The sequence below is a fragment of the Tiliqua scincoides genome, chromosome 9, assembly GCF_035046505.1.
Source record: "Tiliqua scincoides isolate rTilSci1 chromosome 9, rTilSci1.hap2, whole genome shotgun sequence".
NCBI lineage: Eukaryota > Metazoa > Chordata > Lepidosauria > Squamata > Scincidae > Tiliqua > Tiliqua scincoides.
This window is the reverse complement of record NC_089829.1, coordinates 7,953,219-7,979,784: the sequence shown is the minus strand read 5'-3', so window position 1 is coordinate 7,979,784 and position 26,566 is coordinate 7,953,219. Positions and strand designations below refer to the sequence as shown.

At 47.1% G+C, this 26,566-nt stretch overlaps 1 protein-coding gene across 1 annotated transcript; it reads left to right on the top strand.

Annotated features, from left to right (window-relative positions):
* Positions 1 to 14,937: 14,937 nt before the first annotated feature.
* LOC136660276 (transcription factor HES-1-like) lies at positions 14,938 to 26,314 on the top strand. The gene is made up of 6 exons (XM_066637405.1): positions 14,938 to 15,006; positions 15,918 to 16,098; positions 16,787 to 17,054; positions 25,453 to 25,513; positions 25,637 to 25,808; positions 26,058 to 26,314. The coding sequence occupies exons 1-6, from the start codon at positions 14,938 to 14,940 to the stop codon at positions 26,312 to 26,314; spliced, it is 1,008 nt and encodes a 335-aa protein (XP_066493502.1).
* Positions 26,315 to 26,566: the final 252 nt, after the last annotated feature.

Below are 26,566 nucleotides of genomic sequence, written 5' to 3'. Positions count from 1 at the left end.
AATTCCTTTATCTCTTGAGGGTTTAACATCTGGCCGAGGAGGGCAGGGGAGATAAGGAGAAAAAGTAAAGATCAATCGACAGTTAAACAGTCTTGGACCCGTCTAGATTTCAGGTGTCCCTGTGCACCGTTTATGTCCTTGGCACCTAAATTCCCCTTGGAAACAAAACTTAGAGAGAGGTGAACAGCCCAATCTTATGCATTTCTACTCAGAAGTAAGTTCCATTATAGTTAATAGGGCCTCCTCCCAGGTAGGTATGGGTAGGATTGCAATCTGAGACTTGTTCAAATGGTCATCAAATGAATTAAAAACTCTGGGACACTGGCATACCCAAGGAGGGTCAAGGGGGGCAAAGTCCCCAGGCCACTACATCTGCAAAGTGGGGGCTTTCTCCTCACCCACCCACCACCCTCCTTGCCCCTCCCTCAGGCCTTTGGAGGGCCAGAGGATGCCGTGTGCAACCTCCAGAGGGCCTTTAAAGTTCACTTCCAGTTTTGGGGCAAAAACAAGAAGTGATGTTTAAGGCCTTCCAGAGACTGGAGGAGGTGGCGCACAGCCTCCTCCAGCCCTTAGAAGGTTTCCAGTGGATGGGCATTCAATTTGGGGGGGCAGCATTCTGCAGTCCTGGCCCTTGGTGGCACAGGGGCCTAGATAGCCAGGGCTCTGGGATATATGAAAATATACTGGAAGCAGCTCTCCCTGGCCTTAAGGTTACCTCTCTTTCTCCTCACCTGCTGTCCAGGTCTTTTGTTTCTCAGCTAGAACTTTCTGCATGTAAGGAGATACCCTGAACAAAGCACAGCCCCTTTGATGCTGCTGCCTGCTGAGTCAGACATTGGTCTATCTCCTTCAACACTGTCAACACTGACCAGCAGTGCCTCCCAAGGATTTTAGGCAGGGGTCTTTCCCAGACTGACCTGATGGTTCAGTTTGGGACCTTGTGTATGCCAAACAAGTGCTCTAGCATGGAGCTATGGGTTTCCCTTGACCCCCCCTTCCCCCATATATCTTTCATCTATCAGTTGTCCTACAGCATCAAGCCATTTTTCTGTCAAAACTTGTGCAGTGTTGTCAGACTGGTAGTGGCTATTTGCCCAGCCAGCCTGGTAGATAAAGATGGAGGTATTGTTAGACCCCGGAGGAAATATAATTCTACAATTTTAAAAAGCTACCACTCAGGCTACTGAAAGATGGACTGACCACTCTTAATAAGTAAGCAAGCAAGCAAATAAACTAATGAACAGTTGGAATAGATGACCTTCGGGTACTCCCCAGCCCGTTGTATTGGAGAGCCCAAGCTGGCATGCCCTTGGCCTATTTAAAGTTTTTTTTCCACTTAAAATATTAAAATGTGTATGAAAAAAATTATATCACTACATATAAATATTTGGAAATATTTGCATGTAAAAATGTATAAATTATTAAAAATGTATACATAAATTTTAAAAATACCAAAATATAAACTGAAAAAAACCCTGATTTTCAAATGGATCAAATGCGCAACACTTTCTCAAAGAAACAGCCAGGCTGGGTCACCTTAAGACCATATAGCCCAACCTTTCATTAATGTATTCATCTGCTTGCTTCCTTATTAAAAATGGTCAGTTAAATTTTTATACTGATAAATATGATAGCCTTTGTACTGATGATTATTGTGTGTTGTGTTTTTTTTAATTGAACGATGCATGTTGTAATCTAGGGCCAATACCCTCATGTGTAACCTGTGTTGTACAAGCCCTAAGTATAACCCATTTTCCTTACCTGTATCTGTAATAAATAAATAAAATATTTAAAAAAATGGTCACTTAACTTTTAATTGACTGAGTGGTCGCTTTCTAAGATGGATGGATGGATGGAAGAAAAAAGGAATAATAAAACAGCTGCAAAAACTATGAGGTTGATGATTATTAATGGGTTGGGGCCAGAGTATCTGAAAGCCTGTCTTCTCCCATATAGATTGGCTGGTTCCTTAAGATCATTAGAGAGAGCCCTTCTCTGTGTGCCCCCTTGACTGAAGCAGGGAGGGGGAGCAGTAGTGGAGAAAGAGCCTTCTCAGTAGTGCCCCCCCATGTGGAACTTCCTCCCAAGACAAATTACAATCAGCACCTTCTCTGGACACTATCAAGCCCTATTGGAAAGTGTTCAGCTAGGTGGCTGATCACCTAGGACAGGGGTGTCCAAAGTTTTTGGCAGGAGGGCCACATCATCTCTCTGACACTGTGTCAGGGGCGGGCGGGGGGGAGAATTAATTTACATTTAAAATTTGAATAAATTTACATAAGTTTACATAAATGAATATATTAAAGATGAGCTTATATGAATGAATGAAGGTCTTGCAATAGCTCAAGGCCTATAAAAGGCCTTGCACAAAGCAAGGCTGACCTTTCCTTTGCTGCCGCTACTGCATCACAGACATGGAACAGCAAGCAGTGGAGGGAGCCCTCATCCCACAGCTCACGCGAGAGGTCAAACAGTTGCCCTCACGCTGAGAGCAGTTGTGTCAGGCCAGTGTGGGCTCCAACAAATCTCCAGAGGGCCAGAGGCTCATTGGAGACTGGGGGCTCCCTGAGGGCCGCATTGAGAGACCTCGAGGGCCGCATGTGGCCCCGGGGCTGGGGTTTGGGCACCCCTGACCTAGGAGAAAGTTTCTCCTAGGAGAATTTGCCTAGGAGAAAGTTTCACATAGGGGTGGGCTTTTGGTGGTGGCTAGAGCAGGGAGAGTGATGTGATAGTTGCAGGGTAACCAGATGTCTTAACTGTAAAAAGAAGACCAGGCACCCCAAAATGTAAGACATCCCAGAAAAAATGTAGGACATGGCAAAATAAAAGCTAAAGAAAAGTGCATATTGATTTCAGGACATTTAAGTTCTTTTCCAAGGCACACGACTAAAAAAGCGTACGTGTCCTGGGAAAAGAGGACATCTGGTCACCCTGGATAGTTGAGGATATAGGAGTTTTTAGTTGTTAGTCACATGTTTTTATATTTTAGCTGCTGATGCCAGGCTACAGTGGCTTCAATTACTGTTTCTATCTTTTATGTTTCTATCTTTTATGTTGTAAACCACCTTGACCACCAGGTTTTCTTCACCTAGGTAGAGGATGTATAGAAATCCCCAAATAAATAAATCCATAACCCCTACACATAAGGGGTCTAGGCAGGGCCTAAGACAGGGGGTAATTTGAAACCAGGCCCAGGGTCAGAAAGGGGGCCCAGGAGTCAAAGAAGGGGGCGCAGAAAGTTCCTGGGATCTGATATTTTCCTATCTCACCTGAAATCACTGACTGCGCATGATGGCTGGACACAACCACGCGCATGAAGTGTTAACTGCTGCTGCCAGCCATACACACTGGGCTCAGGAATGCATCCATGACCCTCCTGAATAGTGTCAAATCTGGGAGGAAACTGGCTTGCTACAGTAGCTCTTTGGCTTGTGGGTCCCATAACCATGAAGGGTGCCCTTTGGGGAGAAAGCCGGGATACAAATCTAATAAATAAACAGATATATAGAACCTCGGGGACCCAAGTGCAGGACTACTGCTGCTGCAGAAGTTCATTTTGGTCCATTTTAGTGTGAGCCTAAGTACGATGATGCTAATTTTCTGTAATTTGATTTTCTATATTTCAGAGCTTTTAGAGAGACTTAGGAATGTGTTTGGCTTTCCATATTACTTTATGTAACTGCCAAAGCTGCATGGACGGGTAGACCTGGGCTCCGCATCAAGAAGCCTCGTAGGCCTGGGCTCCAAAGACTATTGTGGCTGTCAGCACCCTCCCCCTGCCTTATTTTGCCCCCCCCATTCTGCCTGCCCCCATTGTCCCCCTCCCCTTTTGGAAAGGGGCCTAGAAGAAACTTTGTACCCCCTGATAAAATTCCTCCCATAGGCCCTGGGTCTGGGGAGCATAATCAGGTCAACCCCTGACACCTCTCCAATTCAAATCTCTCCCCTGCCCTGCACTCATTCACTGACCATAGGCCAAGCCCCTCCTTCTCCGCCTCAGTCTCTCCAGCTGCAATATGGGGAGAATACTCTTTACTGGATTGAAATAGAGAATGCTATTTGCTGACTGGTTCCAAACTGTTGTAGAGACTACATGAAGATAATGGATGCGCACTCAGAAAGCACGATTCTACTGCTTAAAAACCCAACCAAACAGCATTTCATTGGTTTGCCTTCCTGTGTAGCTTCAAATGTACCTGAAGGAGTCTCCAAAGTGTCATCTAGATGTGTGCTCAAATGCTTCTTTTGCTAAAGCATTTGGTGGGCCGCTGTGAGATACAGGAAGCTGGACTAGATGGGCCTTTGGCCTGATCCAGCGGGGCTGTTCTTAGGTTCTTATGTTCTTATGGTTCTAAGGTAGGGGAGAATGGAATGAACAGCCTTGCAAGGGGATGGGGTGGGGGGACGCCTCTCCCCACTGTAAGGGTGCCGGCTGAGCTCAGCCGACATACCCGGGGCAATGTGTTCCTTTGAAACATAATTGATTCCTAGCATCAGGCACCAGCCTGCTTTCCTGGAGGGTCAGTGCTTTCCCACATCCAAATATATTATCCCACAGCCCTGGCCTTTTGTACAACACACTCCGGCTATTCATGTGCAAAGCAGCCGTAATCCCTCGGGCTTTTCAGAGTCAGTAAACCAGGAAATAATAAATCCCCCTATCCCTCTTGTGCGCCCGATGGAGGGGACTTGTGGAAATTTCCACGAGGCAGAGGAAAGGTGGGACGGGGGCGTGCAGGGAGGAAGGGGGTACGAGCAGCTCCAAGGGGCACCTTGGTCAGGAGTTCAGTGCTTTCATATTAAGCCAGAAGTATGGGAGAGAGTCAGCACCACCACCACCACCTTCTAAGTCTCAGGCTCCCTCTGTGCTAATATGGGGTGTGTGTGTGTGTTCAATGACATACTACTTATTATTTATCTAAATTTAAAACAACTATATAAACCTATGCGCATGCCCCATCAGCATATATCTTGATACACGATTCATACATTTGAAACAACTATGTATACCTGCGTGCCTGACTCACTGTACATAATAACATAAGAACAGCCCCACTGGATCAGGCCATACGCCCATCTAGTCCAGCTTCCTGTATCTCACAGCGGCCCACCAAATGCCCCAGGGAGCACACCAGATAACAAGAGACCTCATCCTGGTGCCCTCCCTTGCATCTGGCATTCTGATGTAGCCCATTTCTAAAATCAGGAGGCTGCACATACACATCATGGCTTGTACCCCGTAATGGATTTTTCCTCCAGAAACTTGTCCAATCCCCTTTTAAAGGCGTCCAGGCCAGTCGCCATCACCACATCCTGTGGCAAGGAGTTCCACAGACCAACCACACGCTGAGTAAAGAAATATTTTCTTTTGTCTGTTCTAACTCTCCCAACACTCAATTTGAGTGGATGTCCCCTGGTTCTGGTGTTATGCAAGAGTGTAAAGAGCATCCCCCTATCCACTCTGTCCATCCCCTGCATAATTTTGTATGTCTCAATCATGTCCCCCCTCAGGCGTCTCTTTTCTAGGCTGAAGAGGCCCAAACGCTGTAGCCTTTCCTCATAAGGAAGGTGCCCCAACCCAGTAATCATCTTAGTCGCTCTTTTGCACCTTTTCCATTTCCACTATGTCTTTTTTGAGATGCAGTGACCAGAACTGGACATAATACTCCAGGTGTGGCCTTACCATTGATCTGTACAACGGCATTATAATATTAGCCGTTTTGTTCTCAATACCTTTGCTAATGATCCCAAGCATAGAATTGGCCTTCTTCACTGCCGCCGCACATTGGGTCGACACTTTCATCGACCTGTCCACCACCACCCCAAGATCTCTCTCCTGATCTGTCACACATAGCTCAGAACCCATCAGCCTATATCTAAAGTTTTGATTTTTTTGCCCCAATGTGCATGACTTTACTCTTACTGACATTGAAGCGCATCTGCCATTTTGTTGCCCATTCTGCCAGTCTGGAGAGATCCTTCTGGAGCTCCTCACAATCACTTCTGGTCTTCACCACCAGGAAAGTTTGGTGTCGCCTGCAAACTTTGCAACCTCACTGCTCACCCCTGTCTCCAGGTCATTTATGGTTGAAAAGCACTGGTCCCAGGACAGATCCTTGGGGCACACCGCTTTTCACTTCTCTCCATTGTGAAAATTGCCCATTGACACCCACTCTCTGTTTCCTGGCCTCCAACCAGTTCTCAATCCATGAGAGGACCTGTCCTCTAATTCCCTGACTGTGGAGTTTTTTCAGTAGCCTTTGGTGAGGGACCGTGTCGAACGCCTTCTGAAAGTCCAGGTATATAATGTCCACAGGTTCTCCCACATCCACATGCCTGTTGACCTTTTCAAAGAATTCTATAAGGTTCATGAGGCAAGATTTGCCCTTACAGAAGCCATGCTGATTCTCCCTCAGCAAGGCCTGTTTATCTATGTGTTTTGAGATTCTATCTTTGATGAGGCATTCCACCATCTTACCCGGTATAGATGTTAAGCTGACTAGCCTATAGTTTCCCGGGTCCCCCCTCTTTCCTTTTTTAAAGATAGGCGTGACATTTGCTATCCTCCAGTCTTCTGGCACCGTGGCCATTTTGAGGAACAAGTTGCATATCTTAGTCAAGAGCTTAGCAACTTCATTCTTCAATTCCTTAATAACTCTTGAGTGGATGCCATCAGGGCCTGGTGACTTATTGATCTTTAATTTATCAATGAGGTCTGAAACATCTTCTCTTTTAACCTCTATCTGATTTACCTCCTCGGTCAGGAGGGGAGAGTGCCAGAGAACAAGTTTCTGCCCCAAGTAGCTTACAATCTAAAATTAAATACAGGAGAAACAGCAAAATAAGGCGAGGAAAGCAGAGGCAGGAGTAAATTTGGAGGTACCTGTGTAGTGCTGGCACCAGGTAAAGAGGGGGCTCTGGGGCAAAAACTCCATAGCAACCCTCTGGTCACATGACTATGGCACTTTGGGGGCTACAACTGCCAGTAGGACTGAGAGGCAGGGTCAGTCTGAATGGATTGACCCATGGAGGGATGTTGGCCGTTGGCCAGTGTCCAGCCTGACTGATCCCTGATCCCTGATCCCTGACCCCCCCACCCCGTGTGTGTGTGTGTGTGTGTGTGTGTGTGTGTGTGTGTGTGCGTGCGTGTGTGTGTGTGTGTGCAACTTAAGCTAAGCTGTGCCTGAGGTTGGTCGTCAGCAGTAAGAGCAGCATTTAAAAGTATCCACCTGGACTACCACCTGTCAAATGTGCAGTAGCAGTTGCCTGTGCAAATCAGGGGGGTTGTCTAGATGGCCTCCAAGGTCCCTTCTAAATCCAACATGCCATGATTCAATTAAATGCGAGGGCAGTATTTACCCTGGCTTCCAACCATATCGAAGGCGAGGGTCAGGACTGAAAAACCAAGAGGAAGGGTGGCTGAGCACAGAGGCTAAGCCGTAAGCCAACCCAGCATTCTGGGAAAGAGCCCCTGCACTGCCAGCAGAGGACCCCAACTTTGATCCCTGGCAGCATCTCTCGGGGCAGCCCCTCACCCCCACCTGAAATTCAGGAGGGCTGCTTCCAATCAGTGCTGGAGATATTTAGCAAGGTGGACCAAAGGATTGACACCGCAGAAAGCAGCTTTTTATGTATCTACATAGAAAAATGTTGTTCACTCACCCAGTGTGGAAGTTACGGTTGCTTGCTTAATGTATAGTTCGGGGGAAGGAGTGCACTTGTAATCATCTTAACTCCTTTCTTCAACCAAAGGGGTGTGTGTCTGTGTGCGTGCGATTCTGAGGGCACCTATATTTTCACACACGATTCTCAACATTTGCATAGTGATTTCTGGGTGAGTAATTCTTTTCTTACAACTATCTTCTAAAGCAGGGAAGCCCAAACCCCGGCCCGGGGGCCACTTGTGGCCCATGGGAGCTCTCAATCAGGCCCTCAGGGAGCCCCCAGTCTCCAATGAGTCTCTGGCTCTCCAGAGAGTTTTTGGAGCCCGTGCTGGCCCAACACAACTGCTGTCAGCAAGAGGATGACTGTTCGACTTCTCACCTGAGCTGTGGGACAAGGGCTCCCTCCACTACTTGCTGTTTCACGTCTGTCATACAGCAGTGGCAGCGAAGGAAAGGCTGGTCTTGCTTTGTGCAAGGCCTTTTATCGGCCTTGAGCTACTGCAAGACCTTCATTCATTCATATAAATTCCATTTCTAATATATTCATTTATGTAAATTTATTCAAATTTTAAATTGTAAATTAATTCTTTTTTTTCCCAGCCCCCGACATAGTGTCAGAGAGATGATGTGGCCCTCCTGCCAAAATGTTTGGACACCCCTGTTCTAAAGGAAGCACATATGTTTATCCCCATATTGCATCTAGGAAGACTGAGGCTGAAAGGCAGTAGCTTGCATAATACCTCCTAGTCAAGTTCATGACACAGTTTGACCCACGGAAGTTCTGCTTCACAGCACAGTCCCTTGCAGCACAAGTCTAGGTATGGCTACTCAGAAGTAAATCCTGTTGGATTTAATGGAACTTACCCCAAATGTGTATATGATTGCAGCCTGAATCCACTGTGTGTGTGTGTGTGTGTGTGTGTGTGAGAGAGAGAGAGAGAGAGAGAGAGAGAGAGAGAGAGAGAGAGAGAGAGAGTTGTGATCCAGTACTTTCTGTTGCTGATCTTTTACGTAATGTTTCCATTTTTATTTTTAAGTAATTTACAGCCCAATCCTAACCTGCCCTGGAGCAGGCAGACCAGCGGGCCTACACTCTGTCCAAGGCAGGATTGGGGCTGAAAGTGGCTCAGCCCAGGGCAAGGGGAATTGCTTCCCTTTACCCCGGGTCAAGCCACAGCAGCCCCAAGGGGGCTATTCGGATCTGCACCACCTCAAGAGGTAGCGCAAATCCAAGCAGCCCAGGACTGCCCCAGGCTGCCCAGGAACAGGGTAGGGATCCAGCATAACTGCCAGATCCTGACCCCACCTCCCACTCCCCACCTGCCCGCCCCTGGGAACTCCCCCTGCCCCAAAATGCCTCCCTTCCGCCTCCTCCCTGCCCTCCCCACACCACCCCCTGCATCGGCCAAGCTCACTCAACACAACTCACCCATCGTTTGGGGCCCGCAGCGGGGCGGGGAGGCCGGCGCATGTCTGTGCACCGGCCTAACTCCATTTTACAGCACTTTGCAACCCTATTGGGCCGGCGCAAGGGACTTGCGCCGGCTCAAGTACGGGTCTCAATTGTACCCTAATTTATTGAAAAAGAAATAAACATACATTTCAACACAACCTCAGTACAGATGTTTGTTGAGTCAATAAAAAGAAGCACAATTCATTCAATTACGGGAACCTAGTTTGCTTTTGGGGGAAGGGGAGGGGATTCCAATCGGGATCCTCCTTTGTGGCCAGTTTTCAAAGATTCATTATGGCATTCTTATGCTTCCTTTTCTCCAAGAAGCTCCCAGCAGGCTACATAGTTCCCCTTCCCTTTTATCTTTACAACAACCTTGTGAGGTGGGCCACACTGAGAGGGCATCCCTGGCCCAAGATCACCCAGTAAGCTGCAGCTGAGAAGGAAATTTGAATCGGGCTCTCCCTAGGCCTGCCAATTTCCCCTGCTGGCTCTTGCCATGTGCTTGATCCCCTATTCTTTACCTCCTTGGCTCCCTTCTTGGCAAACAAGGATGCATGAGAAAATACCTTGGTGTCCTTTGCAGACTTTTCTTTTTTTCAGGCCTGGCTGAAAGGATCACGTGGGTTCACCGTGCATTGTCCGAAGCTCAAATCTCACAAAAGCTTTATTAGAGCCCGGCTGTGTGGGTTTGAGTTCCATGGAGGTTCCCACACTTTTCCCCTCCTTGCCAGTACAATAGAAGTGTGCCTGGAGACCATGGGAGACATTAGTGATGGTGCTTGAGCCTGCATTCAAGGGGAAAAAAAATCCAACTCCCAAAAGACCATCTGGTTAGTCATTGCAATCAAGCCACGCGGGTCAGGGGCTGCCACTCCAGAGGTGGGAGGGATGTGCTCTTTGACACCCCCTTTGGTCTCTTTAACCAGCTTCATCAATGAGCTACCTGTCAGTCTCTGGCTTCCTGCTGAAAGGCTGAGTGCTTCCAACAGCATTGGTTACTCCCAGATGAAGCCCAATCGCAAAGATGCACTGAGACCAACTTGGACCAAGGTGGACATGAGTTCCAATTCTTCCTTGGTGGTGGGTGGTTCTGACACACCTTCCACTTTTCTGGCCCCACCTACCTTGAAGGGCTGTTGTGAACAGAAACCATCTTTCAATGGATATTATTGGCTTTTCCAAGGAATGCAGAGCAGTTGGCCATAAAAAAAATATAGTCTAAAAATCTGTAGCATCATATCCACAGTTTGAGTCTGCATATATACATCCTATATATATATATATCCTAGGATATATATCCTGCATATATATATATATCCTAGTTTGCAAAGTGGTCTACAAAGTTAAACAAATAAATAGTTTCCTAGTTCTGGCCATAAAAAATATAGTCTAAAAATCTGTAGCATCATATCCACAGTCTGCATACACACACACACACACACACACACACACACACACACACACACACACACACATCTCCTAGTTTGCAAAGTGGTCTACAAAGTTAAACAAATAAATAAATGGTTTCCTAGTTCTGGCCATAAAAAAATATAGTCTAAAAATCTGTAGCATCATATCCACAGTTTGAGTCTGCATATATATACATATAAATATACACACACACATACATATATACATAAATACACACACACATATATATACATACACACACACACACACACACACACACACACATATATATTCTAGTTTGCAAAGTTGTCTACAAAGTTAAACAAATAAATAAATGGTTTCCTAGCTCTAAACAGCCCACAATCTAAAAAAGGTGCATTCATGGTTTTTAGAAGAAAAGATGCTTTTCACAGAGATCTTAGCTCTCAGTATTCCCAAAAACCCTCCAAAGCGCCCCCAAGGTCCACAGTTCTGTAATTCCACAGGGCAAAGATGCAGCGGGTCTGACTATGTGAGGGACATGAAAGGAATCCTAAAAGCCTCCCTGGGACCATTTCCTGATTTTGGTCCTGATCTTTGCTTTCACACAGGACTGCATTCAGGAAGGGAATGAGGTCAGGGAAACAGCCAGCTCCATAAGTTTCATTGTCCGGGACTGAAAGGACTTGTGTCTTGTTCAAGACAGATGTTGGCCACTGAAGCTTTTCTTCCTTTCCCCTCTGTTTTGTGGGAACGCTGTGCGATGAGATGTCTCAGGGCCACTCGGTGTCTTTCAAAAGCATTTTTAAAGACACGTGCTCTAAAAGATGGAGACTGGCACAGAGTCAGTTCACTATCATTGCCAGCTGCTGGTGCTTTTTTGGGAGGGGGGGGTCTGCCCTTCAAAATCGGGGACCCCAAAAAAAGGAGGAGATGGGTAAGCTCATAGGTCCGTGGGCATAGCAAGAATTTCATTCACTGATCACATCAATTGATAGTCTCCCCTCTTGAAAAGACCCAAGGCAGATTATAGGGTGGTTGTATGAAATGGAGAATCCAGGGAGTAGGGCTGGATCCAGGTTCGAAAGTGCCTGCTAAATAGGCCCTAGAACCTTCTGCATGCAAGGCAGGTGGCTCTACTCAGGGCTGACCCATCCATGAGGCCAACTGAAACTGTTGCCTCAGGCAGCAGATGGGGGTGCTCCCATATCCTATCTGCCTCCACCTTCTTCCATTCTCTGATGAGAAAAGTAAGAGGAGGACGGAGAGGAGGGAGGGGAGTGCAGACCATTCCCATGGATGATGGGAAGAGCAGAGGATGGCACATCATGGGGTAAGGGAGGCAGCATTTGACATGTCACTAAGTCTTGGGCTGACCCTGGCTCTGTATGTACGTAAACAGCTAGATATTGCTACAGATATACCCTATGAGCCCTACTGAAAATGATACTCGGTACATCTAAGCCATCCAGGGTTAAAGTTAACGAGTATTTACTAGAGGGGAACAGAGAGGAAGGAAGGAAGGGGAGAGCAGAGCTAGTATGTGGGTTGGCCAGTTTATATAAAGCTAAAACGTATGGTTGTCCATGACTTTGTGTACCTTGGCTCAACCATCTCCGACACTCTTTCTCTGGGTACCGAGCTAAACAGACACATCGGTAAAGCAGCTACCACATTTTCCAGACTCACCAAGAGATTCTGGTCCAACAAGAAGCTGACAGAACATACCAAGATTCACATCTACAGAGCTTGCATCTTGAGTACACTTCTGTACTGCAGCAAGTCATGGACTCTTCGCTCACAACAGGAGACAAAACTGAACGCTTTCCACATGCGCTGCCTCTGACGCATCCTCGACATCACCTGGCGGGACAAAGTTCCAAACAACACAGTCCTGGAACGAGCTGGAATCCCTAGCATGTATGCACTGCTGAAACAGAGACGCCTGCTTTGGCGTGGTCATGTTGTGAGAATGGGCGATGGTCGGATCCCAAAGGATCTCCTCTATGGAGAACTTGTGCAGGGAAAGGGCCCTACAGGTAGACCACAGCTGCGCTACAAGGATATCTGCAAGAGGGATCTGAAGGCCTTAGGAATGGACCTCAACAGAAGGGAAACCTTGGCCTCTGAGCATTCTGCTTGGAGGCAGGCTGTGCAGCATGGCCTTTCCCAGTTTGAAGAGACACTTGGCCAACAGACTGCGGCAAAGAGGCAAAGAAGGAAGGCCCACAGCCAGGGAGACAGACCAGGGACACACTACACTTGCTCCCAGTGTGGAAGGGATTGTCACTCCTGAATCGGCCTTTTCAGCCACACTAGACACTGTGCCAGAACCACCATTCAGAGTGCGATACCAGAGTCTTTCGAGACTGAAAGTTGCCAACTGAAAACGTTCATGGTACTTTTCACAGAGCTAGAGGACCTTGCCCTGCCCTGAGAGAGGCCTAGAATCCAAATTGACCCACAAGAAATAACTGGAGGCAGAGAAAAGCCAGGAAAGAATATGTGATTGCCTTAGGGCACAATCCTAACCAGGTCTACTCAGAAGTAAGTCCTATTGTGTTAAATGGAACTTACTCCCAGGAAAGTGAGGTTAGGATTGTAGCCTTAGTTGAAGGAACATAAGCTACACAGCAGAAGAGAAAGGGGACTAACAGCACCAGCCTCTGCCTATATACGCTGAAGTGGCTCTGCCCCAAGAAGCTTACAATCTAGATAGGCGCACAGGAAACACTGGAAGCAGAGATAAGCAGGGGAGGGACATGCAATCGTCACATTTGCATGTGTTTAAGTTTAGCTGCAGCAGGAAAAGAGAACCAACAGGGCAACCCCATGCAGGCAGCACACTTGTTAACTGGGCAGACAGGCACCTTTTAAAGTGGTGCCCTCTTCTGTTAACCAGGGGGAGAACATCTGTTGCTCATCACCCCAGCATGATGCCTTTTCCAGTGGCTGTTGCTGGAGTCTCTTCTGTAACAGTTTCTTAGATTGTGCGGCCCTTGGGGGGCGGGGAACCACTTACTGAATATTTTGCTATGTAAATGGCCTTATGAACTATTCTCGTTGAAAAGCGGTATCTAAATATTCATCATCACCGTCATCATCATAATGCATGCCTAATCAGAAGTACAACTGAGGGCGCAATCCAATCTGCGCCTTGGGTCGGCGCTTGCGCTGGCCCAGGAGGGTTGCAAACATGCCATGTTTGTGCCTTCTCAAGAGTCGGCCGGACCAGCCCAGGGATTTGTGCCGGCCCGTGGAGGCTGAATCCAGCCTCCGCGCGGACTCCAAAGGGGAGGCTTGTGTCAGCCAAGCTTGGGCCAACACAAGGGTCTGGGGAGGGTGGGAAGGAGGTGAGGAGGAGGCGGGAGTGAGGTGTTCCAGGGCAGGGGGTGGGCAGAGGGCATTCCGGGAAGTGGGAGATGGGGCTGGAACCTGGCGGACACGCCGGAACCTAGCCCCCATTCCCGAGTGGCGCAGAACTGCTACAAGCCGCTCCATTCTCTTCTGACCTCCTCCAGAGGGGGCGCAAGTTCAAGGAGACCCATTGGGTCTGTGGTGGCTTATCTGGGGGTAAGGGGAAGATTTTCCTCTTGCCTCTGGCTGAGCCACTTTAGGCCCCTCTCTTGCTCTGTATGCAGTGCAGGCCTCCTGGCTTGCCTGTTCCAGAACAGGATAGGATTGCTCTGTGAGTTAAAGATCGTATAGGAATTGGTCCTTTAAATATGTGTGTGTGTGGTTATAAAATGATAATGGTCATTGGATCTTTTACATCCCATTAATTCCTCCATTCCTCTTTCTCTGCCCACATATGTGCTATACACCTCCTAACTGAGGATTACCCTTTAAGCATTTGATTAAACAGACTATGATTCCTGGAAGCTTACACTTGCAATAAACAGGGTCATCTTTCAAGCATCACAAGATCCTTGGCTCCGAAGTGATGTATGCCATAAATAGACAATGATACCAGCAAGTCCCTGAGCACTGGGGTTGCCTTCTCCTGCCTTTCCCCAGCCGTGCGTCTTATTGATCTTGAATGCTCTCTCCCTCCTGCCTGGCACCAATGGATGCAAGCGGGATGGGGGGATTGTGACTGTGGAATGCAATTGAGCCAGCTGGAGGGCCAACGCTTTCCCAGATCTTCCCCTGCCATACAGCTTTGCACAATCCACCAGTTGGTACAGGCAGAAGGTTATTCTCTCCAGGGCATTGACGGTCAATGTAGCATGCAGTAATGAGGTGCCTTCTCTATTATCTGCCCGCGTGCCCGGATTGGCTGCGGGACTGTGGGAAACCCTGCAAAACTCCGAACTCACATAACTGCTGAGCGGCTGGCAGATATAAATAGACGTGCTGGGCAAGCTTTAGAGCATAAGGGTTACGCTCAAGGTGCAGATCTGTGTGCCTAGCTTGGCAGGGTGGAAGATGGCTCCTAGCAACAGCTGCCTGGCCCACATGGAAGAGGAGCGGCTGCTGTCAAAGGAAAAGAACAAGGTAACTTCAGCTCATCTCTTTTTGTGGGGTCAGAGGAAGCTGTCTTATGCCGAGTCAGGCTTTGGTCAATCCAACTCAGGACTGCCAGCACTGATTGGCAGTATCTCTCCAGAATTGCCACCCAGGGTTTTCCCTGGATCTACCTGGAGATGCCTGGAGATGCCAAGAATTGGAGCGGTGGCATCTAACACCTTTCCCCTAGACCTGCACCACTCATGCATCAATACCACATGATGCATGGATGGGCAGAGTCCAGTATGGAGCAACACCTCATTGACTGATTATTAAATTAGTATTTTTGAATTATTAATATTTTTTATTAATAATGCTGAATAAGAATATTGTTGTTGGCGACTTTGAGTGACATCCGCAAGAGTGACAGCTTGGAAGTGTTTAAACTCAATACATACAAAGAAAGAAGCTTCAGTATGGCCTCGATACATGGTGTTTTTGGTGTCACCCGTTTACATGTTCAGCTGACAGGGATCCAGTTGGATCCAGTTAGATCAAGGGATCAGTGGTTGGGTGTGAAAAAGACCTTGGACAGAATGCGAGATCAGTGTGGCAACTGATAGATAGGAAGCTGCTCTGGTAACAGGGAGAGCTTGGCGTAGATTTAGATATATTTTACAAGAGAAGGAAGGAAGGAAGGAAGGAAGGAAGGAAGGAAGGAAGGAAGGAAGGAAGGAAGGAAGGATCAAGTCTGAGTAGAGAGATGTGAAAGATTTATTTTGTCCAAAGACAGACAGATGGAAACTCTGCTGTTGTAAAATGTTAAGACAGGTGGGTAGAAGGTTGGATTTAGTTCATCCACAGAACTCTACACTGCAGCTTCTTCCTGAATGTAGCCGGGCAGATTTTGCACACCAACATTTGAAAACTTAATGAACGTCCCACTTCCTTCTTGACAGCTGAGGAAGCCAGTGGTGGAGAAAATGCGCCGGGACCGCATCAACAGCAGCATCGAGCAGCTAAAACTCTTGCTGGAGAAAGAATTCCAGAGGCACCAGCCCAACTCCAAGCTGGAGAAAGCGGACATCCTAGAAGTGACTGTCAATTATTTGAAACAGCAACGCCAAATGCATGGACAAGGTGAGTACCGAGCAGGATTTTGAGAACATAAAAGCAGGCCCAGAGTCCACCTAGCCTGGCGCTCTCCAAGGTCACATCCGGCAATAGTATTCAGGGATACACTGTCACTGAACCTGGAGGTTCTATTTAACCATCATGGCTTGTAGCCATCGATCAACATCTATATTCACAGACCCCTGGCCTGTTCCTTGTAAGCTTTTTATTCTGCAAAACATATCACAACCACAGTTGTTTCTGTGCAAGCAACAAATGGGGTGCTAGAGCCCAGTGGTCATTTGTAGGATATTTTTTCATCTGATTTGTATTTTCTTTTTTCTTGCTAGTTAGGGCTGCAATCCTATACACGCTTACTGAGAAGTATGACTTACTTCTCAGTATGACTTACTTCTGAGAAGGCATGAATAGGATTGCACTGTAAGTTTGTTTCAGGAGAGATTTGACTCAGTGACAGGCTGTGCACAGGCCACAGGTTCAATCCCTGGCAGGATGTGCCAGAAAAGTCCCTCATCCAAACCCTGGAGAGACACTGCCAATCAGAAAGACAATGCTGAACCAGTTGGATGAACTCTGTACTGTATAAAGTAAATTCTTACGTTTCTAGATAGTGAATCTGAGTTCTTCCATTGGACTCCTTCCTTGCATGTGACTATTGTCCTAACACTGTGCTTTGATGTTCTCTTTTCTCTAGCCTTCAGCCAGAAGAATCCCGAACTTGACTTCAACACCGGGTACCTGCGATGCTTGAGGGAAGCCTTGAACTTTCTGTCCTTCTGCGAACCCAAGCGAGAGACAGAGGCCCGGCTGATGAAGCACTTCTACAAAGTCCATGTGATTGCAGACCGCTCCCCACCACCCGTGTCCACCCTGAGCCGCCTTCCGCCATCGCCTTGCCCTCTGAGCAAGAAACACACCACCCAAAAAAGCCCACTACCACCCATGGCCATCTGGAGGCCGTGGTAGAAGAAGCTCAGATGGGGCTTCCTTAGGAACCATTCACAAAAAGAAATCCTAGAGGGATCTTTGGCTGTGTGATTCCTCTTTTAAAAGTAGGAAACATTTGATTTCCAAGTAGCGGGAGAAGGTGGAGGAGGAGGAAGAGGAGGAGAGTCAGGTTGTTCATTTGTAGCGAGAAATTGAAATCTCGGAAAATAGTTTTCCTTCACAATGAAGGATCCTGCCTGTATCTGGCAGATCTTTGCCTTCTATGACTGGGCAAATGTGACAGAGAGACTGTGCCATCATTCTTGCCCAGAGCTGTACCTGCAGCAAAAGTTTTATTTGGCAAGAGACACCATCACAAGGACTTCAGCAGCATCTGTTGAAGAGCCAAGGAGGTGACCGAGCTCTCTTCGTGTTGTCCTTCAGAAAGAAGGGCTTTACTGAACTTATCTTCAATATTTGTATCAAAGCATTTAGTCTCCCCCCCCACCTTCTAGTTTTCTGAGAGAATCTCTGATCCAGAAAATTAGCTCCCTGCCCCAGAATCCTATACTAGATTGGTAGACCATTTGGTGAAAAAGTTATTGTGATAACGGAATGGCCGTGCAAGACATTTTCGTCTGTGCAGGCTTCTCTCATTGGAGAGATGTTTTGCTACCTTTTGTGAAGGGCATCTGTGCTTATGGTATCTTTCATAATGAAAAAGAAATGTATCTGTATTGTTGACTGAACGTGGGTTGTTCGGGGATGGAATTGGATGCTTTCATAAAGTGATGGTGCACGTCATTTAATGTGATGCTGAATATTTGAATTTTCTGTGAAAACACCAATAAAAAAAATCTGATTATTTATTTTTGTTTCCTTCCATAAATGAGTCCCTTGTCTGGGAAGAAACATTCGCTCATTTCCCTCTGAGGACACAGAACCAATCAATGACAAGATCCCCATGTCGCTTAAATGAAAACTGGTGTTTATATATTCCCAAGATGCTCACAGATGCCCACAAGGCATTGGGAAGGGGGGCAGAGGGATACCTGCTGTGGTGTGTTACTGTACATTCAAAACTGCCTCGGGTCCATCTAGCTTCTAAAATCAGCCTTGTGCTCATTAATCCCCATATAGCTGCCAGCAAAGAAAGCATGAAAGAAAAACAGCATTCGATAACCTACAATTACCTTCAGCAGAATAGACACGAGGACACATTTTGAACATTCATAACAATGCTGACTGTTTCTATAGCACTTTCTATAGCATAGCCCTGACAACAATTCTGAGAAATGAGTATTATTACCCCCCCCCCATACTGCAGATGAGGAAGACTGAGGCCAAGAGGGAGGAAGCAGCTTGCCAGAGGCCACCCTAGTGAGAATTCATGGCGGAGGCAAGAGTCAAACTGGGACATCCTGATTTGCGGTTCAGTTTCTTAGCCATGGTGCTGCATCAACCTATTATTGATATTAGGCTGGGCAGGAGGTCTGTCCAGAGGGTAGAGCCTCAGTTAGCCTGAAGATAACATCAGAAGGTCGCCAGTTCGAGGACACCGGCAGCTCCCTGAACGGCTGAGAATGGCGAGACCTTGAAGCAGCTGACAAGCCCAGCTGAGTGATTCCACCTGCTCTTGGTGTGAGCAAGAAGCATCTTGGCTGCCCTCCATATGAGAGATGGAGCTGCTTGTCAGCCTACCTGGGAGAACTGGAGGCCAGAAGTGAGACCAAACCAGGAAGATCCATTCTGAAATGTTGGTTCGTGAAAGAGAGAACCTCCATGATTGTAAAAATCCCCTTGAGGGATTTAGAAACACCTGCCTATGTAAACCGCCTTGAATATAGTTCAGAGGAGTAATCGGATGACCAGAAAGGCAGTATATAAATACTTTGTTGTTGTTGTTATATTCAATAATAAATGTATTTTAATTTTTAAAAATCTAAAATAAATAATATAAAATTATATTACAATAATTATATTATATATAATTATATTACAGGGTTAGATGAATTTTAAAGGAGATTGGACCAGTTCATGGAGGAGTACAGGTCTACCAATAAAAATTTAATAAATGAAATAAATAAATAAAATTATGCATGATATGGAAAAAAGTGGGCACAGAACAAAACTAGAACCAGAGGCAGGGCATCATAAGATGAAACTAAGTGGCAGGACATTCAGAACAGACAAAAGGTGGCGCTTCTTCACCCAGCACAGATTTAATCCTGTGGTACTCTCTGCCACAGGATGTGGTTGATGGCCAATAGCCTCGAAGTCTTTGATAAAGGAGAAGGCAAATTTGGGGAAGACGATAAGCCTTATCAGACACTACCAAATAGGATGGGTACTGGATCGGTACTTTAGCATTTGTTTTGCACTTTTGTAATCTGCAAGCAGTTCGTGTTTTCTATTATCTTAAAGCAATCTGTACGACAACCCTGCAAAGTATGTTAAGTAGAGGTTGAGAGGCATTCTAATGAGTTTGTGGCAGAGTTGAACCCAAGGAATCTGGATTCATTGCTCAGTCTCTTAGCCAGGGCTGGCCCATCCATGAGGCCAACTGAGGAGGTTGCCTAAGGTAGTAGATTGGTGAGGGCATCTAGCTCTGTTCACCTATCTCTTGACTCCATTTTTCCTCCTCCTCCCATTCCCTGAATTGTACATGGAAATGGGGACGGAGAGGAAGAGAAATGTGCAGGGGAGGAGAGTGGTGAGCTAGAACATAGAAGAGTGGGAGGAGCCAAGGCTGCTACATCATCAAGTAAGGGGGCCAGCATCTGGCAGGCATTAAGAGGGCTTGGGCCAGCCCTGCTGTTAGCTGCAGCATCATGATCATACATTATACCATTCATACAGGCTGAAAACCTAATGCAGCCTTACCTAGGACTGTCCCATTGAATTTAATGGAGTTTTCTTCTGAGTAGACATGCCAAGACTTGCACTCTTAGTCCACTTTCCTTGCGGTTGTGAAGCTTAAACACATTCAACTGTGGGTGCAATCCTACGCATGCCTGCTCAGATATAAGTCTCATTATAGTCAATAGGGCTTACTCCCAGGTGAGTGTGGATAAGATTGCAGCCTGTGGCTACAATCCTATCCACACTCACCTGGAAGTAAGTCCCATTGACCATAATGGAACTTATTTCTGAGTAGTTGTGCATAGGATTGGGCTCTGAGGCTCCTATCCGAGAAGCAAGCCACACTCTGAGGCTGCTATCCAGGAAGTAAGTCCCACACACAGTGGGACTTACTTCTGTGTCAGCACTCAGAGGGCTGTGCTGTGTGATGATCAGATATCCTTCCCTGGTTTATCTCTTCCTCCTGCACATGCCTGATGTCATCTGATCTCAGAAGCTAAGCAGGGTCAGGCCTGGTTAATACTTGGATGGGAGACCGCCAGGGAATACCAGGTGCTGTAGGCTTATACCATAGTCTTTCGAGACTGAAGGTTGCCAACCATAGTTACTGTCTGTAGACCTATCTAGATTGCAAGCCTCTTGGGGGCAGGGTCCTGTCCTCTCACTGAGTAATGCACTGTGCATATTGATGGTGTTATTTATTTATTGTTTCTTTGCTTACTTACTTAGTAGTAGTACTAGTGGTAGTAGTTGTTGCTGTTATTGTGGTTGTGCTGTTATTATTCATAATAATAGTGGACCCTTGCGGCACCGTACTGAAAAATGTGGGAAAACACCTGCATACCTTAAGCATAAATAAAATTACCACGTATGGCCTGCAAAAAGCAGCTCTACTAGGAACTGCACATATTTAACACAAATACTGTATCTCTAAAGGCAGGGGTTGGACTAGATGACCTATAAGGTCCCTTCCAACTCTGTGATTATATGTTTCTAAATATCCTAAGTCCTTGGGAAGGACTTGATATTTAGAAAACACCCGCCACCATCAGTTGGGCTGTGACAAATAAGAATAAGAAAATTATTAAATAAAATTACTAACAATAATTTCTCAACTGTACGCAGCCAAGAAGTTTTACTCGAAATTGACTCTAACATGGGATGTCCCCTCCTTCCTTTGGCAGTGGCCTCTCTCGCAGGAATCGGGGGGGGGGGGGAAGAAGGATATTTGTTCTGTTGATCCCACAGGCCAGGCAGACTGCTCTGACAATGTCCCTATTAACCTCAGAGTGTGGGGCTGGGTTTCTTGGTGTTTCCCACACTTTCTTGCCCATTGAGGACATTCAGGGGAAGGACAAAGGACGTGTGCCTGGTTACAGGGCCCATTAGTGCCGCTGCCAGAATCCCTTTTGTGGCTTCCAGCAATTCCTGTCCCAATAGACCATCTGGAGCCGTTCACTTTCCCAGGGACCGGGTTGATCGATCCACATTCTTCCTGGTCCTTTGACACTGGGAACGGGACGCTCCTTGACACCAAAGAGCTGGCGTTTGGGGGGGGGGCTTCCCCACTCAGCGTAAGCGTTCTTAAGCGTCTGTAAATGGAGTGTGGGGAGAAGATAGATAGATAGATAGATAGATAGATAGATAGATAGATAGATAGATAGATAGATAATGGAAGGAAGGAAGGAAGGAAGGAAGGAAGGAAGGAAGGAAGGAAGGAAGGAATAGATAGATAGATAGATAGATAGATAGATAGATAGATAGATAGATAGATAGATAGATAGATAGATAGATAGATAGATAGATAGATAGATAGATAGATAGATAGATAGATAGATAGATAGATAGATGAAGGAAGGAAGGAAGGAAGGAAGGAAGGAAGGAAGGAAGGAAGGAAGGAAGGAATAGATAGATAGATAGATAGATAGATAGATAGATAGATAGATAGATAGATAGATAGATAGATAGATAGATAGATAGATAGATAGATAGATAGATAGATAGATGAAGGAAGGAAGGAAGGAAGGAAGGAAGGAGAGTGAGAGATAGTGAAAGAGAAGAGATAAATATGTTGGAAGGAACACAGACAGACAGACAGACAGACAGGAGCTTAGCCCCAGAAGCTTATTTTTTTTTAATGCCACATGCCGTTTCATTACACACAAGAACAAAGTGCCACAGAGCATACGCAGAGTTCATTCCCTTCACCATAACACATGCACAGTGAACCTGTACGCTGCTGGGGTTAAAAGGCATATTTCTCAATATTTCAGCCTTGAACCCCGGCACCTCTCTTTTTACAGGAATTAACTACCACCAGATGGAAAAGACCAGGCAAGTTGCTTTCATGGCCATGGGAGGGAGCGGGCGGGGTGGGGTGGGGAAGAGATCTGAAAAGCATGAGGGAGGGTGGGAGAGAAGCAGAGTCACCCCCACCCCTCCGCAAAGAGACTGCTCTTTGGGGCCTGGCTGCCTGGTTCACCATTCACCTCCGATGGTGTGAGCCCACAAATCTGCCTTTCCCACACACTGCCCCATTCACGCTGTTAAACTGTCGACAAAAGGCGTGTGCCTGAGAAGGGAGCTGAAGCCTCTTCCACCATCTGACCAACACTCTGCGGGGTGGGCGAGGGGGGAGAATGCTCTTGCAAAGGAAGGGGAACCCCCTCCAGCCCTTGTGTGGCTGCTGTTCAGCCCTGGCCGCCAACCACTCATGTCATTTCACACACTCCCAAACTATACACCTGACCCATGTTTCCTTTCCTCAACCACCCCCCGCCCCCCACTCACCAGCACCAGCAGCATTCATGTAGAATTCAGAACTGGTGTCTCAAGCATACACAGCTGCTTCCTCCGGAGTCTGACTCTTGGTCCAGCCAATTCAGCATTGTCAACCCTGACTGGCAGCAGCTCTCCAGGTTTTCAGGCAGGGGCCGTTCCCAGCTGTACCTAGAGACGCCAGCAATTGAAATTCCAAACCCTTTTCAAATCCAAAGCAATTCCTTGTTCCGGAAAGGGGTGCAAATCGATAGATTTTTAGTTCATTAAGGCCCAAATCCTAACCAACTTTCCAGTACTGACACAGCTGTACCAATGGGGCATGTACTGCATCCTGCAGTTGGGGGGGGCAGTCACGGAGGCTTCCTCAAGGTTAGGGAATGTTTGTTCCCTTACCTCGGAGCTGCACTGCCCTTAACTTGGTGCTGGAAAGTTGGTTAGGGCTGCGCCCTTAATCTCTCTCCAGGAGCTCGGAATAGTATACTGTACATCATTATTCTCCCTACTCGATGAAGTAGCTTAGATTGAGTAGCCTGTGAGTGGTAGTGAGTAATGAACAGGGATGGGTTGTGACTCCTGGTAGTGAGTAGCCTGTGAGCTTCTTGAGCACATAGGGAGTTCCAGCTCAGCCTCTTCCCACTCCTTGCCCAGCACTCTGTGGGGTTCAGTGTGTGCAAGCTTTAGGGTCACACAGAATTCTTCAGGCAACATGAAGTTGGAGCAGCCTGTGTAGGGTGTAGGAATGCAGGTTTCTTTGGCTGCAATCCTAACCACACTTTCCTGAGAGTAAACCCCATTGAACTAAATAGGACTTACTTTTGAGAAGAGCTGGTTAGGATTGTGCCCTCTGTTATACAGAACTCTTTTTCATCGGATACCTTTATGGGGAGGAGGAGAAATATTTATTGTCACTGTCCGTTTTTATCTTACCCTTTCCCCAAAGAGTCCAGTGTGAACTTTCCTTACGAGGAAAGGCTACGGCGTTTGGGCCTCTTCAGCCTAGAAAAGAGACGCTTGAGGGGGGACATGATTGAGACATACAAAATTATGCAGGGAATGGACAGAGTGGATAGGGAGATGCTCTTTACACTCTCACATAATACCAGAACCAGGGGACATCCACTAAAATTGAGTGTTGGGCGGGTTAGGACAGACAAAAGAAAATATTTCTTTACTCAGCGTGTGGTCGGTCTGTGGAACTCCTTGCCACAGGATGTGGTATTGGCGTCTAGCCTAGACGCCTTTAAAAGGGGATTGGACGAGTTTCTGGAGGAAAAATCCATTATGGGGTATAAGCCATGATGTGTATGCGCAACCTCCTGATTTTAGAAATGGGTTAAGTCAGAATGCCAGATGCAAGGGAGGGCACCAGGATGAGGTCTCTTGTTATCTGGTGTGCTCCCTGGGGCATTTGGTGGGCCACTGTGAGATACAGGAAGCTGGACTAGATGGGCCTATGGCCTGATCCAGTGGGGCTGTTCTTATGTTCTTAACTAAATGGGTCTTCTTCCCATCTGCATCTTCACAGACTGAGTGACCAGTCCAAGATTACCAAGTGAGATTTGTAACTGAAGAGGATTCGAATCCAGGACTCTTCAGTCCAAACATGCTGCTCGTGACTATATCACCATACAGGCTCTCCCAGTACGATCAATCGGTATGCTGATATAGCAGTCCCCTAAGAATTTGCAGGAGAAGGCATTGGAGTCTGGGCACATCCTAAATAGCGTCTTTCTTCTTCTGGACAATCTGTGCTGCGGTTTTCCTTTATCTTCTCCCCATCCACAGTTATTTATCATCATCATCATCATCATCATCAATCATTAGCGCCCTCCATGTGCTAGGTGCTGCACAGCACTCTGGTGCATTTCTACCCTTTCCCAGAAGCTTCACAGAAAGACAAATATTCCTATCCATATGTGATCAATATAATCAATATGCAGGCAATGCTCCTTTACCCACCCATCCCTAAAGAGCATGCACTTAAATTTACACAAAATCTTTCAGTGCGGGGGGGGGGGGGCGGGGAGCAAACGGATATCATTTTTATAATTGTTTGGCCAATCAAAAAAATGGAGGCAGGGAGTAGGTAGAAGAGAATGGGATTTTTAGACTGTTATTTCCTCCAAACTGCCCTCCCACAAACACCCCCTCCATGCTCCCCCCCCGAACATATGTTTCTTGTTTTGAAATTTGGTGGCTGACCTCTGAAAATTGACCCACACTGTATTCATTTAAGCACACTTTAATGTCAATGAAAAGGTCTTAGGCGATTTAATTTGGATCCTCCCCCCCTTGAAGGGACAGGCAAGATGGAAAGAGGGAAGGGGGAGGAGGGAGGAAGACTTCTCCCCCCCCCCACCTTCCTCAGCTTCGGCCTCCTGTGTTCTATGTTGGTGCAGCCTGGGAAAAGGCAACATATTGAGATGTTGACGCTCGTGACGTCAGGCCCCCGAGCTGTACAATAATGGGCGCCAAGTCTTTCCCACGTTCCCATCCCATCCTTCCTGAGGCCAGCCTCTATTGTGACCCCTGCTCCCCTGTCCACCTGCTCCTTGGGGAGCAGGGTATTATCCCCAAGCAATTTACAGTCAATTTACCATGCTGTAATAGATGCCTCCCCTTTTGTCCTGGAGGAGCGCCTGGATTGGCCAGGAGTGTGGGAAACTCCAAGAGTCTTTGAATCTCAACATTTGTATGCAGCTCAGAGGTATAAATAGAGGCCCTGGATGGCTCCCTTTGGCACACAACACATCACCAGAGCCAAACCAGTCACTGGTTCTCTGCTTGAACCATGGCACCCGGAGTTCATGCGCTCACTTTGGAAATCCAGGCCTCCAGAGATAAGAACCGAGTAAGTATCTCTAGGATTCCACTGGGGGTTCCCAATCCTGCCCACACACCACTGGAGAATATGCACCAGCCAAAGAAAAGAGGTGATTAACTTTGGGTTGTTGCTTTCTCTCTCGCCTTGCAGCTGCACAAGCCCATGGTGGAGAAGCTCCGGCGTGACCGCATCAACAGCAGCATTGAACAACTTAAACAGCTCCTGGAAAAGGAGTTCCAGAGGCATCAGCCCAACTCCAAGTTGGAAAAAGCCGATGTTCTGGAGATGACCGTGAGCTACCTGAAATACAGCCAAAGTAAGTGCTGGTCTTGACTGTTGTCTTATCTAAATGATGGACTGGTTCGCGGTTTGTGCCGTGAAACTGGCATGACTCTTGGGTACTGTAGTCTGATGAGGGCGTCGGGGGTTGGGTTAGAGATCCTGGCCACTTCTTACAGAACCACAGGCTGTGGCTTCAATCTGCTCTTTAAATTGTCTTTGCCTGTTATCGCGAATCCAAATTCTGCTTGGGCCAACCTCGTCTCTAAATCCCATCTCCCTTTCTTCACAGCAGTGGTATCCTCTTCTGCAAGCATCACCCAGGAATACAGCAAAGGTTATTCCTCCTGCCTGAAGGAGACTCTGCAGTTCCTGGCCATCCACTCATCCAGCGCCGAAACCCAGACCAAGCTCTTGAGTCACTTCCAGAAGCCTTGGGCTGCAGCATCCAAGGGCGTTTTGCCTCCTTGCCCTTCCTCTCCTCTCCAGAAGGCATCGCCACTGAAAGCTCCCTTGAAGCCGGCCTGCAAACTGTGGAGGCCGTGGTAGCGAAGGAGGACTTTGAGTTGGGACACTCGTCAGACATCCCAGAGGAATGGGAGATTTGATGGCCAAATCTTCATTGCTTCTCTCACCAGTAGGGAATCAATTCGCCCGCCAATACGACACGTGGTTGTCGTGTGCCACTTTCTTGCAGAAAGGTGACGTTCGGTTCTCTTGCCCTGCAGAGAGAAAGCCATTCTTAAAAGAGTGGGCCAGAGTAAGCCTCACATTTGGGGTCACTGTTCCAAGAGGGACACC